Below are 17,333 nucleotides of genomic sequence, written 5' to 3' on the forward strand. Positions count from 1 at the left end.
TTATAATAATACATGAAGTGAAAACTAATAGATTACTTAGTTTGTTTTGGAATCTATGAACTGTCCTACACGAACCAAAAATTAAAAAATGTGAATTAATTTATTTGATTTGTGTTAATTTAATAGCCGGCCAAGTCTATACACATGCAATGGAATCATATTTATGCAAATAGATATCGTATCACTTATTTATATGGTCCTTGATCCTCGTAAGATCTTGTCAAATTTCAAGAATCTCGTGATAGTATTGTAATTAAGCTGTTAAATAGGAGTACGACCTAAATTATAAAATGACCAAATAGGTATCATGTCTAGATTTTGGAGTTAGGGGTTAGGATTTAGTATACTCAACTAATTATTCTACTCACGGTTTGGATTTGTAATCTTTAATTAATTGTGTTTTAAGATTAGTTCGACAGTTATGCCGGCGGCCATAGTGCAATTTCACAGACTATGTTGAATAGTAACAAAGCACACATTTAAATTTAGTTCAACTCCCTCAATCTAACTGATAATATACCGAATTCACTTTTAGGTTGTGGAATTTTAAACGTGTCAACTAAGAAGAATGGGTAAAAGTTGTCTTATAAATAGAGTCCATTTTAATAAATAAAATACAGAAAGTTTCTTGATTCATTTTTTTAAAAAAATCGGATTTTATCTGTTCACCTGTAGTATTACTAAGATTTTTAAAATTAAAATAACAATAATAATAAATAGAGTATTAGTATAAAATATGAATAAAACTTCATTTCTTAATCTCGTTGTCAAAAACTGTTAAGACCGTATTAACAAGACGTACTATTACTTATGTAAACACATCTAATTTAAACATATACTCCCTTCGTCACATAAAAATAAGAGAGAGGATGAGCAAGATAGTTAAAATAGTAGTATTAGTTGATAGTGAGACTATTATTTTTAGAATTTTAGTGGTGATATAAATTGTAAATAACTTGATGTATGAGGATATTAAATAGGGATAAATTTTCATAATTAAAACGAAAATGGAAAGTGCATGGGACGAAAGGAGTACTTCAATACAAATCCATCGATATTCAATCAATAACGAGAGACAGAGAGCAAAAAAAGGTTTTACATAGTGCCAATTGAATATGCAATGGCGAATATGTGCAACGAATAATCATACAAGTTGGAAAAACATAACAATCAGTTGCTTTTTATTCTTTCATAAAGAAAAAAATGAAACACAACCCTTGTACAAAAAATATTGTAGTAATTCGAAGCTATTTTGGTATATAAGAAACAAGCATTTGCCACGAGCCATTTAAACACTGCATACTACTCGTAATAATATCCTCAAAAATTGTTCTGTCAAGCTTGATCCCTGCATAATCACAGGCTACACTACGTGAAAATCATATTCAAGATTGATTTCAAGATTAAAAAAAAATCAACCAATCTAAAGGTGTGTATGATTTCATCACTATGAGTTTCTGTTCAAGCATATGTCATAATCTCTCTATTTACTATGTCCTAGTAGTTAGTACTTATAGAATTCCATTCCTCGATCGTCTGATTTTCTAGTTTCTTGATTACTGAGTGACATGAAGGATGCTGATATTGATAGTTTCATCTCTTACCTCTATCGAGGGACACCACTTGATCCACGAGCTTCTATAGTGAAACACAATGAGTGTAGTCAGTTTGCGCCCACTTAATACAACAACTAACTCTCTATTCACCAGCTTCCGAGCCAATTTGTTGCGCCAGGAATTCATCAAGTGGCCCCCAATTTGGCGGAGTAGATTTGCTCAAATTATCAGAAGGTAATGACCTGATGCATCCAAGGAGATGCTCGATTTCGCAGCGAAGACTGACATCACAAGAAGAATAAAACGACTAATTAGATCTAATTATGGCATTCTTGTAGCTTCGGTATCCTGTAAAGCATGAGTTTATTGAATCTAGAATCTAAAACGCTCGCTAAGTATCGGTTTCCAAGTAGTGTTTTTATTAACACTAATATTAGAATAAAAAATACATAAAGAGTTGGCCAGAGTAGTTATATATCAGTATGGGACCTGGTATGAATGAACATAATGGTAAGACTAGCATGTGAAGAACACGGTCGAGGAGATTTATGAAAGCAAAGGTAACAAAAATGCTTCTCACTCTTAGTAATTACTAATTGTCCAAAATAAAAAAATCGGTACCTTCGTTTTGCTTGTGGTGTGCTTATCTCTAACTTCGAAAATGCATCAGCAATTTGGGAGTGCAGAATAGTGACCACTTGTCTGCAATAGCAAGAAAAATAGGAAAATCAGATTGCAGAATATAAACTCTTCTTAAAAAGTGAATATTGTCAGTCTGTCTCAAGTCCCAACATGAAAAAACACAGAAGTAGCACAAGCCCCCCTTATCAAAAAAGTTTATTCCTTTGCTACCCTTATTACGTTGTACATACAAACAATGAAAGAAAGTCGATTCTGGTATATAACATTACCCAAAAATAGCTTGGACATCCTCTTCGTGCAGGTGTTTAGTTAATGTACGTAGAAGATATGCAACTTCCTGTGAAAATAAGTGGATCGATAGGGATTAAATATAATAAATATATAGACTATATTAAAGAGAAGGACTAGGATGAGTGACCGGAAATCACAAACTGAAAGAAACAATCTGAGTGCTCATTTATTTCAAACCAGAGAAATGATCAAAACATTAATTACTCAAAGAAGGATCAAACTCAGGCTTGAGAGAGAGAGGCACAGTTCCTATCTATCACGTATTCTTTTAGGTGGTCTATTTCTTTTGACTCTCTAGTTTTGCTTGCACTGTACATCACTCTGTTGTACCAGTGACAGCAGGACAGAATTTTATTTTCAACACTATCATGCATCAAGTTAAAAGCTACTAGTTCTTTACCTTGGTAAGAGACTGAGCAAATTGGCTAGGCTGTAACTCAGTGCCCTCGGATCTATTCCAACCCTCAACAATTTGTGGCAAGCTACGTAGATGAAACAACAATCTCTCTCTCATTATCTGAACCAGCTTTGAATAAATTTCATCACGGTGATTTTTGTAATCCTATCATGAAAGCAAACACAAGTTTAAGGCTCACATAATATTTATGCAGGGAATTTAACCAACCCCAGTAATATAAGTTTTAAGACTGAGAAAGCATTTAAAAATAGTTTCTGTGAACAGTATATTGCAAATGAATCACTTACAGCTGCTACTCGGTCGATCTCTGACTGCAATAACACTTTATACGTCTCTGGCACTTTGAGTAAGAGAATTCTCCTAATTTCTTGATGAATTCATGAAAACCATAAAATAATCAATAAGAACCTCTATAATATTCAATTACACAGAATATCTGAAAAGAAAATGCAAATTCAAATTTGAGATTGACACCCAAAATGCATCTAGCAGTACTAATATAATTTACACCACCAGTAATACAAATGCTAATAATGAATATTTAACAGCACTCTGCAACCACCTACCAGGTATGATGGCATACGTGAAACTTATCACTTGGCTTGCCATAGCCAGATGCCTAGCTGTAATTGATCTCAAACCAGACACCTGTAGTCAAATTATGTCACCAAGGACAACGTAAAAGAAACAGTTAGGACTCCAGCATACATAAGGTCAAATTGGACCTTTTCCTTTTGTTCTAATACAAAATACACTGTAAACAAAAAAAGGTATGAAAAGGTTTAACTGTTTAGTGATCAAAACATCAACATATGTCTCAAACAGTCATAACTTCAATAGTCAAATAGAAATTCAACTTCAGAAGTGCACTAACAAAAATAATACCTGTAAGGCATTCGCTCCAAGAACGAGATGAGCAGTCCTTGAATTGAATAATTTCAAGAGCTCAGCAACACGATGAACTACTTCCGCAGATAATGTGGGCAAAAAACTATTCATATCTACATACTCTGACATCATCTTCACCAAATATAGGCCACTGAAGCAACAATGAAAATGATAAACAAATCTTATCACTAACATATAATCAAACTCAAGAACCGATAAATCTACCATCACAAAAACTATTTGAATTTACTACATAATTCCACAAAGGAAGAAAGTATTGCATAAAACTGAAAAGTATTAGTAGTCATGGCTACTTACCAATTCACCATGTGATATGCAACACCTTTAAAATAAAGCATCCGCAGGGCAGATTTACCACGTTCTTTTGTGCTGGCATTGTTTCCATTAGATGAAGTACTGACATCAGCATTGCTGTTCTCAGTTGGCACACTTGACCTTAATGGATCAGTGTATGTTCCATTAGAATCTGGACGCTCGACGCTCTGGGATGTGTTCAATGGACCAGCATCTGACTCGGAAGGACCATCACTGCTTGATACCACTTCACTAGAAGTAACTGCAGTATCATCAGAAGCACCACCACTCTCTCCAGAAATCACAGATTCTGAAGAACATAGTGAATTGACAATGACCTGAAACTCATCTGGTACATCTATCTCAGACCAATTTTCTTGGTCAAGGAGAGCCCTCATCTTAGACATCTATAATAGTAATACCAGCAAACGAGTTAGTCTAACTCATAGCAAGGATTGAGGGATCCCCCCTATCCTCCCCTCCCAAAAAAATTAGAGTAGCTAGGAAGAATGAAAACTAACTCGAGATTCATGCTGGAACTCAATGAAGGATTTAGCTTGTGATTGAAGTGTTCCACGAATGCTATACCCCAGCCTTCCACCAATCTGTTTATGTAAGCATGATATAATATCATAATCATGATTAAACAACTCCCTGTTATAGAATGTACATAACTATAAGATGCAGCACATACCTTCTCTGTTGAACTTATAAATTCCTGACTGATATTATAAACACCAAGAAATTCTTGCAATTTAAGTTTGGGATGAATTTGAGAACGGATTCCAACAATTTTGGCCCATCTTCCATGAGCAGCATCGCAAGCAGCAAATAGAGCCTCCGCATTCTCTCTCAAGATATCAGCTCTGTCAAAATGAAGGAAAAATTTCAAAAACTGGTGTATATGGTGGTTCATATGGTTCAAAATGTGGATCTCCATAAATAATTGAAACATATTCTTGCTCAGCTTTGGAACAAAACCTTTTAAGGGAAATATATAAAATAGTAGTACTAATTTTCTGTCTAATTCAATTTCAGAAGTACACAAGGACCCCACCATCCACACCCCTCAAAAAATGCCCTAAGGATACAAGAAAAAGAAAGAGCATCTCACCGGAAACTTCTTGATAGATTAGGATTTCCTGCTTCATAACCTCTCCCATGAGCGGACGTGGTTCTGCTGGTATTTTGTGAAGATTGTTGTGAAAGGGAAATAGCCTGACCATCAGTTTCTTGAGCTGTTTCTGGAGATGATGCACCATGTGCAATAGCAGCAGCAACAGAGTCGGCAGCATAGTGACCATTGAGATTTCCCATGATCCATTCAATTGCTCTTTTGACTTCAGAAGCCCGTAATAAGTGTGTCTGCATTCACTAAAAGAAAACAATCAAGTTACGCCATGCCAAAAAACCAGATCGCATGTATATATGCAGACTCCAGATTCCAGGCAAGTACCAATTGTCAAGAATACATTACCTGCACTATCTTGAAAATTTCCTGTAAAAGCTTCACAAAGCTATCAGGTGACAGACTTTTCAATTTACTTCCTAGTGATGAACCCCCACCTGAGTCAACATTACAGAATTAGAAGATTTTGTCAGCCCAAAAAGTTTCTCCACAGCCAGAAAGATTTTGACAGAAAGAAATGACCATTAAAAATTTTCATTATTAACAGAACGCAAGAGTGAAAATCAAATCATGTGTGCAGATAGTCAACTAAAAGGAAAGAAGTCTTTCAGCAGAAAGCAAATATTATGAAGTCCACTGAACCTATAATTTTGAAATGATGCATTGAACCCACCATCAGTATCCCCAATCCCCTCTCCAGAGATGGAATCTGACTCTAGATGCATATTCAAAACTGTCACTTTGACAGAAGTCTTTATATCAGAAGCTAGTGTATCTCTGTATATTCGCAAGACGGCCGGTAATTTTCCCTGGAAAAAAGAAGAATCAGCCATGAGACTAAATTGAAACCACAAACAAGAGAAGTAGCAAACAAAATAACAGAAGAAAAACATACAAAACACCTTCCTTTAGATTAAGTATCAACTCATTTTTTGTGACAGAAACAGGTAAACAAAATAACTTAAATCAAATGCACCAAGATAGGTGTTTTCAACACGGAAAAGCAAATAAACAAGTCCTCATGCAATGTGCACCAATTTGATAAAACCTAGGTCATGCATAAGTGATAATCAATCCAGATTAAGAACCTAATTACAAGCTAGTCATATTCATACATCATCAGCTATATTCATTTAAAGTTACTCTCCATTATCTGCAATCTTGATACTGAACTTTAGGTTGAACTATTCATACACCATCATTTTTCCATAACTCTGCGTCTTCAACAATTAGCAGTTATCAGAGTAGGGTAGTAAGAGAGCATCCAACCACCAAAAAAAATAGTACTATGATTGAATGTTTTTTCTTCTACAAACAAAGAGATACTGGAAACTCTACATAAGGAAACACCGACTCACTGTTCTAAGTAATCCAATGACAAGAGGGAGAAGCTGATCTTGAAAATGTGAAGATCTTTCTTCCTCCAATTTAACCTGCATTTTTACATAGAAAAGTAGTCAGATCCGCTATGAGAAACTGTAAAATGAGTCAATAACAACCACAGCAAACAAAGAAAATAATCAAAACTATGAAGTATCAAACATTTCTTATGAGCATTATATGAGTAGTGTGTGTGAGAGAGAGAGGGGGGGGGGAGTACTGAATAATCCGTCAAGACTAGAGGACAAGCTTAATAGTTAGCTTGTAGTTCTAAACAAAAATAATGTCCTGTGTATGAGGAAAAGGTCGATTTTTCACTGGTTACTAACTGTTAATCTTATTTGCAGAGATTAAATTTAGATATTATTATACTCTAACTCAACTGAGATATCTCCCATAAATCTGAAGCCTCGTCCTATAAGACGTCAGTTTAGCAGCATGCACAACTCAAATAACAACTGTGATTTAACCGTAAGCCTAGCTGGCAAAATTCTCAAACCATCTTATGCAAATCCTTGTTAACTGATGTACTAGACATCAGATGGTGTAGAAGCAGATTACGAATGACTGTTTGCATAAAATACTGACGTGTAAAAACAGGAAAAAAAATTCTTGAATAAAGAACATAAGTAAAAATTGATTCCTTAAATAATTAGTTCTTCAAATATAAAAAAGATATACAACATTAAGCTTACTTCTTCATATTTTCCAGTGGAGGTTATGGTAGTCACTACTGATACATCCATACTATCAGCACCACGCATAGATGCACGGATAAATTCTGCTGAAAGAATGCTACAAGAATGAATATGATAAGTCAAAATATCAAGCTACTTCATATTGAACTTATAATCAAACAAGTTGGACACCAAAATCATGAACAGACTTCATGGAAGCCAGATAAAATAAACATTAAAGTCTGCACCTTTCAGAAAATCCATTTGATAGAAACCAAAAGTTCATTGTTCTGCATAGCATCAAGTTTCCAAAAACCCGAGTTGGCATTGTGGTTTAACATCAAACAGAACTTAAGGGGGTTTTCGAAGTTAGCTAGATATTGCAATCATATAATTAGCCGAGATTTTCTCATTAGTTTTGGGCTTAGCCAACCCTATGTTGAAAGAGACATCTCCACAGGAGTAATAATAAAAATAAAATAATAGATTTAAGTACACATGGCTTCATGACAGCTAATAATATCATCTTGACTCGTTGCTTTTTTGGCTATTTCTTGGGAGCAATCTTTTTAAGTAATCCTAATATGCTTAGTGTTTTCATTTACAATGGCTAAGCAGTATAACATAAACCAATGTGGCCCACAGTCCAAATTAAAATATTATACTACCTCCGTCCACAAAAAATAGATATGTTTTACCATTTTGGGCCGTCCACCAAAATTAGACTAATCTAAAAATGGAACCAATACTAACCCTACACACCATTCTAAATGTGGACCTCATAATCCACTAACACTACTTCCACCACATTTTCCCTCCCTCTCTCTTACTTTACCAATTGCGCATTAAAACCCGTGCCATTTACAACTTTGTCTATTTTTTGTGGACAGAGGTAGTATATCTTAGCCAGCAATATATATAGAGTATAACTCTTGAGCTATGACCAACTAACTCGAATCAATTGGGCAGTTGAATGTTACTTCCATTATTTCTACTCTCTAGTAACATGTATGAAAAAGGTAAGACATGCTAAGATCAGTTAAAAGACGCATCTTTAAGATTGAATCAACCAGTCAGCCAGGTCCTACAAGACCACCTTAGCACATTTATTTTGTCATGTAAGAATAGCAAAGGACATCAGAAGTCAAAACTTGCAAAGATGCAGGAACAAAGACAGAGGTATCTCAGAATTAATGTGCTTATGAAGACTTGGCTTGAAATATGGGATTGTATGATTCGTCCAGGTATATAAATATATTGATGTCCTAGGCATCAACATCATTGTGAATAAGGAATCTCATGTTAGCATTTGATCTCGAAACAAGAATAAACAAACCTGTTAACTGACTCCACTGAAGCTGTTACATGTTCACGAAGATGTCGAAAGCAATGTAGGCCAATCAACTCGTCTCCTTCCTATTAAAGCGCAGACCGGTCATCAGATGGGAATATATATCCAAAATACATGTGAAGAAAATAGGAAGCACGACAAGATGTTGAAGAAATAAATACAGAAATATCTCATCTGTAGTGAACATACCAATATATGTTGCAGGTCATCAATAATATCTAAAGCTCCAAGACAATCTGCAGATGCAACAAGCTGCAAATAATAGGTGATAAATATGGTAAATCAACAAGGGCTTGTTTACGTAAGTAGCTACAAGCAGCACGTAAGAAAATTAACCTCCACTATTAGATTTACTGCAGGGAAATTAATTTTGTTTGTCAAGGCCAATAATGACACTTCCAGAATTTGTTGTCATACATGATTTCGAACGTAGTATCTTAGGGTGATTAAGTACATTTTACAACCCCATGTAAATAGTACAGCATGAGTTAGAACGTAGAATAATCACAACTTGATAAGACTTGGTAAAAAATTCATAGAACAATTCTTGTTGGTTGTTAAAATTAAGACCTAGAGCACCCAAGTTATAAAGAAGAGAGTTAAGAAATGCTACAAAACCCTCTTGCTCATATTTGTTAGAAGTTGTAACTTGCATCTTAAACTGCAGGAGGAATCTAGAAATTCCGCTCACTTTGATTCCATGTGATACTGAGAGAACAATAACTTTGACCAATCCTTTTAAAAGCAACTAGTAAACATGCCTAAAACTTCAATTTCCAGCATCATTCGAAAACTTACCAACTGGAGAGTGGAGACTGCCTGATTGACTGAAAGCATGAGTCTCAGCTTACTCTGCAACGCGATCATATCCCCTCGCTTACCGCTCAGCTCCTGCACCTTCCTAGCGGAGCCAACCAAGTCAGAATCCAAAAGCCTAATCGTTTCTTTCAACTCCCTGACCCTCTCGCACCCTTGCAGAATCTTCGAATTCAAATCCTCCAACTGCACCTGAGCCTCAAAGAACGAGCTTGACCGCATCGAAATCTCCTTCACCAAATGCAGCTCCACCACATCCAAATACTGCGACAACCTCTCCTGCAACGCCACATTCTCCGACATCGTCCGGAAGGGGCACGCAGCCCTAAACGTGGCTCCATCCTCCAATTGGAAATCCTCCTTGAAATACAACGCTGGAACCTCCCTCAAACACGCCACCAGCGCCTCCCCCGCCGAGCCCCCGCCAAAAAGACCACCCTGCCCCTCGTGATCCCTATCGTGCTGCCGGAGAATCTCCACAAAGTGAGAGTGCGATTCCGACACGGCGTTGATGTAAGGCAGGAAATCCGATCGCGTAAGCTCAGATCCGAGCTTCGGCGCGGGCGGCAATGGAACGAATTCCGGAACGGGGACGGCGGTGGAGGAGGACCACCAGCCGATGAGGGAGGAGGAAGGGTTAGGGTTGTTGAGGATGGAGGAGAAGCTCTGGCTGCCGGCATCGGAGACTGATTTAGCCAATGACGAGGTCGTGGCGTACCCCGATGCTCTTCTAGAGCTTCCATGAGGCGATTCCGTCGACCTTCCCGGCGATTGGGAAGGCGATGAATCCATTACTAAAAATTCTAAGATCTGCGTGCGAATTTGAATCCTAGGGATTGCGGCATGCAAAATTGGGCAAAATCCGAGATGAATCCTGAGAGAAGAAGCGGTTGTGATGTTGATTCTGGAGAGTGGAGATCGGAAGAATGGTGAAAATTCTCAGTGGTGTGTTAAAGAAGTGGATCTGATCTGAGAGAGGGAGAGAATCGGGTGGACCGGTTTGGTCGAAACCCGGACCCGCCATTTCATTAAGCAACCCAATCATATATCTCACGAATTTGCAAGGCATCTTTTTTATTTTAATTTACTTTTTCTCCCAAATATTTCTACAAAACATACTATTCCCCCTAGATTCATTTAGAGCAACTCCAAGGGAGAAGGTAAATGGAGAGGTAAAGAGAAATAACTACCATTTTTACCTCTTTTTCATAAAATTTCATGCTCCAAGGAAAAGGGTATTTGAGGAGGTATTATACCTTTTTTTATTTTGAAGAGGTATCTTTACCTCTTCTTGATAGAAAAGGTATAAAGTTAGTTATTTTATTTGCTTTTTGAATTTACCTTCTTTCCTTGGAGTCCATTACTTTTTAAGAAAGTATAATAACCTTTTTGAGGAGGTAAATGAGAAATATACCTTCTCAATATACCTTTCCCCCTTGGAGATGCTCTTAGTAAATATTATACAATACTCGCTTGCTTATAGACATAAATGTTTGTAAAACACAAAATAAATGAATAAGCAATACACAATGTGACAAAAATATTTCTTCTCATAAATGTATAAATGTACATACAAACAACTCAAAACATGCTTTATAGATATAAATTCTACCATCCTTTTATCTTTCTCACCTCTGAGTGGATGAAGCCACCCACGTTGTAGCTTAGAACGATTGGAGTAGATCTGAAGCCCGCCTTCCGACTGGTTGTGAGTTATATGCCATAAAATGAGTGATTCTTGCACTTCAGTTTCGCCTCTTCTTTGCTACCCACCCACTTTTCAAAGCGGTGACATTTTTTCAAATCTTGACACACTTGAAAGGTTTGTTATCTTCTTGATAGATGATCATCGTTTCTCGAAGAATATTTGTTTATCTTGAGTCGCACCTCAAATTATTTCTCCATGCTATAGATGACGCAAAAGTTCTAACTTTTGAGGTTCACTCCATCAAAGTGAGATTATATTATCTTATGTGTGTTCGATGGTGCACCTTCCGAGCGTATCGAGTTGTACATTTAAGAAATTCTCACCTAAATAGCTTGCGCCTTTTTTTATGATTGACGATGATTAAATATCCACTCGTATTGACATAAACTACAAAAATTTGATCATTTGACCAAAATTGTACCATGCTCGCACTTCCAATTGTGAACGGTGCTCTGCTCTAATCAGAAAGTTAGACGTTGTCAAATATTTTGGTGAGGATGTTGTATGAAGATTGGGTGCGGGTGTAGTATGGACCTCGGGTAGTCGAAGTGTGGGAGTCAACAATTGGCATAATATAGAGTAGTGCCTCAAAATGGTGTATTATTTATATCAACTGGTATAAATTTTGAATTGTGGCCTAAGGTCATCCACAATAATGCCCTGATTTTTAGTCACATTTTAAGCTACAATCCAGTTTTCATTTGTCACATTAGCATTTTTTAGGTTAGCCAGAACACCTAGTAATCTCATTTTCAGTCTCATTTCTAGCCACAACTTTTTTTTACCATTTTTTCAAAAAAAAATTTCATATTTTTCTTGTAACTTTTGAGTTAGAAAATAAATAAAATTGCAAAATAACATAGATGAAAAAAACACTAATAAAAACTATGCAAAAAATTAAAAATGCAAAACTGAAAAGTACATAGATCAAATAAAACCCAAAACTAGAAATAACATGTCAAAAGTCCCAATTTGACGGTCCTCTTCGTCTTTGGTCTGTCTTCAGTGTGCACTTCAACGTCTTCGCATCGACACAATGATTATCTCCTTCACGTTAGGATCCGTGTCCTCCGCTTGGGCTGGCTCGGTCGCACCCCTCACATAGACATCTGTCCCCTTTCCCCTTGGCCTTTCTTTTGACAGCTTTTTGACCTATTGGATGACTTCCTATTGGCATCTATGTGTAAAAGTGTAACACCCGACTTTTTCTATCTTTTTATTGTCTTCCGCACGCGAGTTAAGGTCGGGCGAGACATTCTTTAAAGATGGAAACTCTAAGTATTCGAGGTGGGCTCTATTACTTAAACTCTTTAATTTTTCCAAACATAAGAGTACAGTGCTATAAGGGTTGTTTAAATGTTATGTCAGGCCGTATTTTTATGTTTTGAATTGCCTATCTGATCGTTTACTAGGATAACATCCTACTAGACTTTGACGGTTAACGAATTTAGGTCTAACTAGGGTTTGAACCCCTACTTAGGCTAGACTATGGGGATTGTGAGCCATCTTTTGTGTCGGCCGGTCCAGTGATCTAGTTTATGGCTACATTCTCGTTTCACACGATGATTAAGATATGATATACGATGGATGATGATGATGATGATGTGCTGCGCAACCATGTTTTACGATGGAAATGATTTTTAGTGATCTTGTCATTTTATTTTAAAAGTAAAACCTGATATTCACTCAACGGTGTCTTGCAAAACTTTATTGATAAAAATATTTCTACCATGAGTTCACTGAGTACATCAAGTATGATGTACTCAGCCATGCATGTGTTTTCCCTATGTGTAGGTTGAGCTGTGATGAACGCGGTGGATGTTGAGCATAAAAGTGAAGAAGATAGAAAATAAAATATTTTGAATATATTATGTCTTTATACATAATACTCCATTTGTCTCCAAAGAATATGCACTTTGGATTCAGCACAAGTTTTAATATAAAATTGGTAAAGTGAGAGAGAGGTAGAGAGAAAAATTAATTAAAGTATTGTTAGTGAAGAATGAGTCTCACCTTATTAGAAATAAAACACTTTCCAAATTAGAAAGTGCATATTCTTGTAGAATGGACTAAAAAGGAAAGAGTGCATATTCTTGTTGGAGGGAGGAGTACTATTCTTCTCTCGAATACTTCCGCTGAATGTTGTTTCTTTTATCTTTTGGATATCGTTGAATAGTGTTTCTTTCAATTATCGAAGTGTTATGACTTGATACTCTGATATGAATAAATTGAATTCCCATGTTTGATTCATATTCGAGCCGAATGATTGTTGGTGCCAAAGTTTGGATTCACTAATGCTATAGAAAATAGATACTTCCTCCGTTCCATAGTAATGGAGACATTTATTTTCGACACGAAGATTAAAAAAAATTGTGTTAGGTGAGTTAAGTAAATGAAGAATAAAATGGAAAATGAAAAAGGTAGAGAGATAAAAAGAAAAAAAGGTAAGAGAGAGTAATATATGTGGAAAAATATGTTGACTTTTACTAAAAAGGAAAATGACTCTATTACTATGGAACATACCAAAATGACGGAGAGAGTAAAAAATATGATTATTAAAATAAGAACAAAGAAAAGGAAAGGTGTGATTATAAAGGGCATTTATGATATGGCTTAATTGCATCACAAGGGTACTTTCGTCAATAAATTACAACGGCTACTAAGCTCATCGTAGCCGTTGGATACGCAATACACATACACGCTCGTCGAGGCAACACTTTTTCCTCACTGAGAGTGAGAATTGAAGCAAAATCTAAATTTCTCAAACACTGTTTGCTGCTTTTAGATCTTCCCCATTCTCAGCTCGTCCCAAATCCTAGGGTTTTATTTGCTTGGCTACAGTAAAGAAGATCTCTGCCGCTTTTGTCGCCCAAAATATGAATCTCAACATCTTCAAGAAGAAAACTTCGCCTAAAGGTAACCTTTTCCTCTCATTACTCTTTAATCAACGCAACGCTGAATATTGCTCGCTTTCTTTCTTACCTGCTTAAAGTTTTTGCCTTTATATGTATTCTGTTTGATCTAGCCCTATTTTTAGCTCATTTGCTGTAATTGAAGCTGTTGGGTTTGTGAATTTAATCGATTGCATTTTGGTGTGCAGATGCGCTTCGAACAAGTAAGAGAGAAATGGCGGTTGCCACAAGAGGTAATGTATTCTTACTGTTTTGATTGTCAATGTTTATAGTTATTGGATTATAATTCATAAAATGCTGCTGTCCTGATTAAAATTATGGTCACATCATGTACTAGTTTTATCAAGCATTATAAAGAGATGTCTCGTGAAACGCTGGAACGGCTATTATTTGGAATCCTTGGGCCGTTCTTGATATGATGGAATGGAATGGATGTGGAATGAAATGAAATGATTTTTTTTTTTTTTTCGCATTTTCATTCCATTGCCAAGCAAATGAATAGGACGGAAGTAGGAATCACAATCCATTCCATCGTACCAAGAAGGACCTTAATGTCTTATATGGTGGTTTTCTGTTCCAAGCCAAAATTTTCGTGGCTGTCTTGACAGTGGAACTAGCTTATCATAGGGAACTTCTCTTATCAAACGAAACACTAGAAGTATCGGCATAAGATTGTGTGTTGCCGTGTTCAAAACTATAGCTTTTGAAATAAAAGTGTGCCAAATGATATGAAATCCTTCATCGTCATGCTTGTGTCTATAGACCTATGAGTCTTTGGTTTAGAAGTTCGGGCATGTGTTTGAAAATTGACTTGTACAATGTACGCCTACCGTATTATACCTACATTATCTTCTTCCATCGATTGATTTCTGTTAATTTACTTTTACAATGTGCGCCTGCTGTAATTACCTACGTTATCTTCTTCCCTCTTTGATTTTCTCCTGACACAGGCATTGAACGTGAAATTGCTTCTTTACAAATGGAGGTATTGTAAAGACTTTCTATCAACATTACTTTGTTATTGTGGTCTAATGAAAATCTGATTGCTATCTGCAATTTTTAGGAGAGGAGATTAGTGGCAGAGATCAAGAAAACTGCTAAAACAGGAAATGAGGCAAGTTTTGATGTTTCCTGTTTTGGGTTTCTTTCAGTTTTTGGTGCAACAATCGTGACTTCTGTGAAGGCTTTTAAACTACTATACCACCCTGATATAGCTCTAGACATTACTCTCGATATCTTTTGTTCATGATACTATGATAGTAGTAGTGTTCTTTACATCAACAGATGTGCAAAAAATTAGAAAGATCTCGACTTAAAACTAAAATACGCAATGATATTAATACCATCATGCAGTCGGAGTTTATATTGGAGCATCATTCTGGATATGATGATTTTTCTTGTTGCTTTATCTATGATGTTTTCGTTAGTGATGATGTTTTCGTTTTTATGTCTTTTGAGTTAGCTGCTTTATCGATCTTTCTGTTTCACTTGTCATCGATTTATAAATTTACTTGAAACTTACCACAAGTTTTTTGCATGTGACTGTCATGTCTAACTAGGCTGCAACTAAAATCTTAGCTCGTCAATTAGTCCGCCTTCGGCAGCAAATCACAAACTTGCAGGGGAGCCGTGCTCAGATTAGAGGTGTGGCAACTCATACACAGGTGATTGATTAGGAATAGAATAACATAATACACCTGGAACTCATCCGTTCTTAACATACTTGGTAAGTTATCTGACTTTGTTTTTTACTTATAGGCCTTGTATGCTACTACTTCAATTTCTACTGGCATGAAAGGAGCAACCAAAGCTATGTCTGCTATGAACAAGGTAGGTGTTTGAAATGACGTGGTTGATAGGGAACCCGATTTTCTGTCTTGAAGTTCATTTCAATTCCTATGCTTCATGTTGGTACTCGTGAGTATTTTAGTTGGGTATATTTGTTCATTTTTGTTGAGGTTTAATTTTGTTTTTCCTGTACTTGTCAATATATGTCATTTTTGGTTAATCCAATTCCTTATCACGAGTGACTACAGCTTAATGCATAGTATTTAGTTTGTCTAGCAAACTAAAGACGAGTTTTTCCTGTATGCAATCGGTCATTGAATTTGTTTGCTTTTAATTTCAGCAAATGCAACCTGTAAAACAAACTAAAATGATCAGAGAATTCCAGCAACAGGCAGCGCAGCTGGACATGACGGTATGTTTTCTCTTCAACTTTTTAGCTAGAATGATTACTGAGTAATAAACCACATGAAGGCTAATATTCTTCCATATTCAGATTGAAATGATGTCTGATGCAATTGACGAGACACTAGACAAAGACGAGGCTGAAGAAGAAACCGAAGAACTTACTAACCAGGTAGCGTTATCACTGCTTTTCAACCACCTAATCCTCCATTTTTTTTCTGAATGGCCCAACTTTCTTACATCACGCCCGAACCTATTTTCCTTCATATAGGTCCTTGATGAGATCGGTGTTGACATTGCTTCACAGGTTGGCTTCTTTGATTCTTTAGGCGAATCTAATCTAACCCCATCTTCTTATATTTGCTATACATGACAAAAGTAATGTCTCTGACTGATTTAATTCTTTCTAAACAGCTATCTTCAGCTCCAAAGGGGCGGATTGCATCAAAGAAAGTCGAGAACGCTGCCCCTAGGTACGTCCCACTATTTTTTTTGAGATATGCATTATATCTAGACTGCTTTTCTGGACCACCATTTTGCTCTTTCTAGATATTATGTTGATGATCTTGTCTTCTTTGAACTCGCAGTGCTTCTGAGTCTACTGATGTCGAGGACCTTGAGAAAAGGCTGGCATCTCTTCGACGAATATGAGTGATGTATAATCATTCATAGGTTATATAGTTCTACCAAAAAATATATGTATAAATAAATCACTATTATATCAAAAACTTGAGCTGGATTAAAGAATTTTTACTCTTTATACTTAGGTGCCTTTCCTTGTACTAGTGCTTTTTGAGAATTGAGGAGAGTTGAGATCATGTTTAATTTGCCCCATTTTCTTTTAAATTTAGAGATGAAAATACTTGCCTATTTCTAATTTTCACGCACACACGGAGTTGCGAAGATAAAGTTGTGTTGGTGTTATCTAATTTCTTTATAGTTTTAAATGTCACTTTTAGGCTATGCTACACGTCAGTCCTACAGAAGCACCTCACGTTATTTATACTAAATTTCAAATTTATTTTAGTATAAGTATAAAATTAAATAGTGATTTTGCTCC

The 17,333-nt window shown here is 36.2% G+C and overlaps 2 protein-coding genes across 3 annotated transcripts; one reads left to right on the forward strand and one right to left on the reverse strand.

Annotated features, from left to right (window-relative positions):
- Positions 1 to 1,078: 1,078 nt before the first annotated feature.
- VPS54 lies at positions 1,079 to 10,467 on the reverse strand. Of its 2 annotated transcripts, XM_048115558.2 has the most exons (19): positions 9,446 to 10,466; positions 8,837 to 8,899; positions 8,633 to 8,712; positions 7,315 to 7,414; positions 6,598 to 6,672; positions 5,913 to 6,048; positions 5,588 to 5,676; positions 5,225 to 5,475; positions 4,805 to 4,976; positions 4,632 to 4,715; positions 4,114 to 4,517; positions 3,793 to 3,946; positions 3,474 to 3,555; positions 3,195 to 3,274; positions 2,890 to 3,051; positions 2,468 to 2,535; positions 2,178 to 2,258; positions 1,605 to 1,837; positions 1,079 to 1,348 (listed from the first exon to the last, which is right to left on the reverse strand). In XM_048115558.2, the coding sequence occupies exons 1-18, from the start codon at positions 10,253 to 10,255 to the stop codon at positions 1,699 to 1,701; spliced, it is 3,030 nt and encodes a 1,009-aa protein (XP_047971515.1). In that variant the 5' UTR covers positions 10,256 to 10,466; the 3' UTR covers positions 1,079 to 1,348; positions 1,605 to 1,698. The 2 variants fall into 2 exon arrangements, with proteins under 2 accessions (XP_047971515.1, XP_088924980.1); XM_089068854.1 differs by lacking the exons at positions 1,079 to 1,348; positions 1,605 to 1,837; positions 2,178 to 2,258; positions 2,468 to 2,535 and having other exon boundaries at positions 2,910 to 3,051; positions 3,195 to 3,267; positions 9,446 to 10,467.
- A 3,413-nt stretch (positions 10,468 to 13,880) lies between these two features.
- LOC125210491 (vacuolar protein sorting-associated protein 2 homolog 2) lies at positions 13,881 to 17,105 on the forward strand. Its single transcript, XM_048110041.2, has 11 exons — positions 13,881 to 14,087; positions 14,272 to 14,316; positions 15,034 to 15,068; positions 15,147 to 15,197; positions 15,643 to 15,747; positions 15,842 to 15,913; positions 16,212 to 16,283; positions 16,365 to 16,445; positions 16,545 to 16,580; positions 16,688 to 16,746; positions 16,861 to 17,105. The coding sequence occupies exons 1-11, from the start codon at positions 14,048 to 14,050 to the stop codon at positions 16,922 to 16,924; spliced, it is 660 nt and encodes a 219-aa protein (XP_047965998.1). The 5' UTR covers positions 13,881 to 14,047; the 3' UTR covers positions 16,925 to 17,105.
- Positions 17,106 to 17,333: the final 228 nt, after the last annotated feature.

Source organism: Salvia hispanica, chromosome 3, assembly GCF_029641045.1.
Source record: "Salvia hispanica isolate PSC_SH4W2 chromosome 3, Shi_PSC_v1, whole genome shotgun sequence".
NCBI lineage: Eukaryota > Viridiplantae > Streptophyta > Magnoliopsida > Lamiales > Lamiaceae > Salvia > Salvia hispanica.

Excerpts from the sequence above, each read along its gene's own strand:
- VPS54 (XM_048115558.2), bottom strand. The coding sequence starts at position 10,255 with ATGGATTCATCGCCTTCCCAATCGCCGGGAAGGTCGACGGAATCGCCT. Across the intron at positions 2,536-2,889 it reads TTGCTCAGTCTCTTACCAAG|GAAGTTGCATATCTTCTACG; the intron begins GTAAAGAACTAG and ends TTATTTTCACAG. Across the intron at positions 1,838-2,177 it reads ACACCACAAGCAAAACGAAG|TCTTCGCTGCGAAATCGAGC; the intron begins GTACCGATTTTT and ends TTGTGATGTCAG.
- LOC125210491 (XM_048110041.2), top strand. The coding sequence starts at position 14,048 with ATGAATCTCAACATCTTCAAGAAGAAAACTTCGCCTAAAG. Across the intron at positions 16,284-16,364 it reads CAGCGCAGCTGGACATGACG|ATTGAAATGATGTCTGATGC; the intron begins GTATGTTTTCTC and ends TTCCATATTCAG. Across the intron at positions 16,446-16,544 it reads CCGAAGAACTTACTAACCAG|GTCCTTGATGAGATCGGTGT; the intron begins GTAGCGTTATCA and ends TCCTTCATATAG.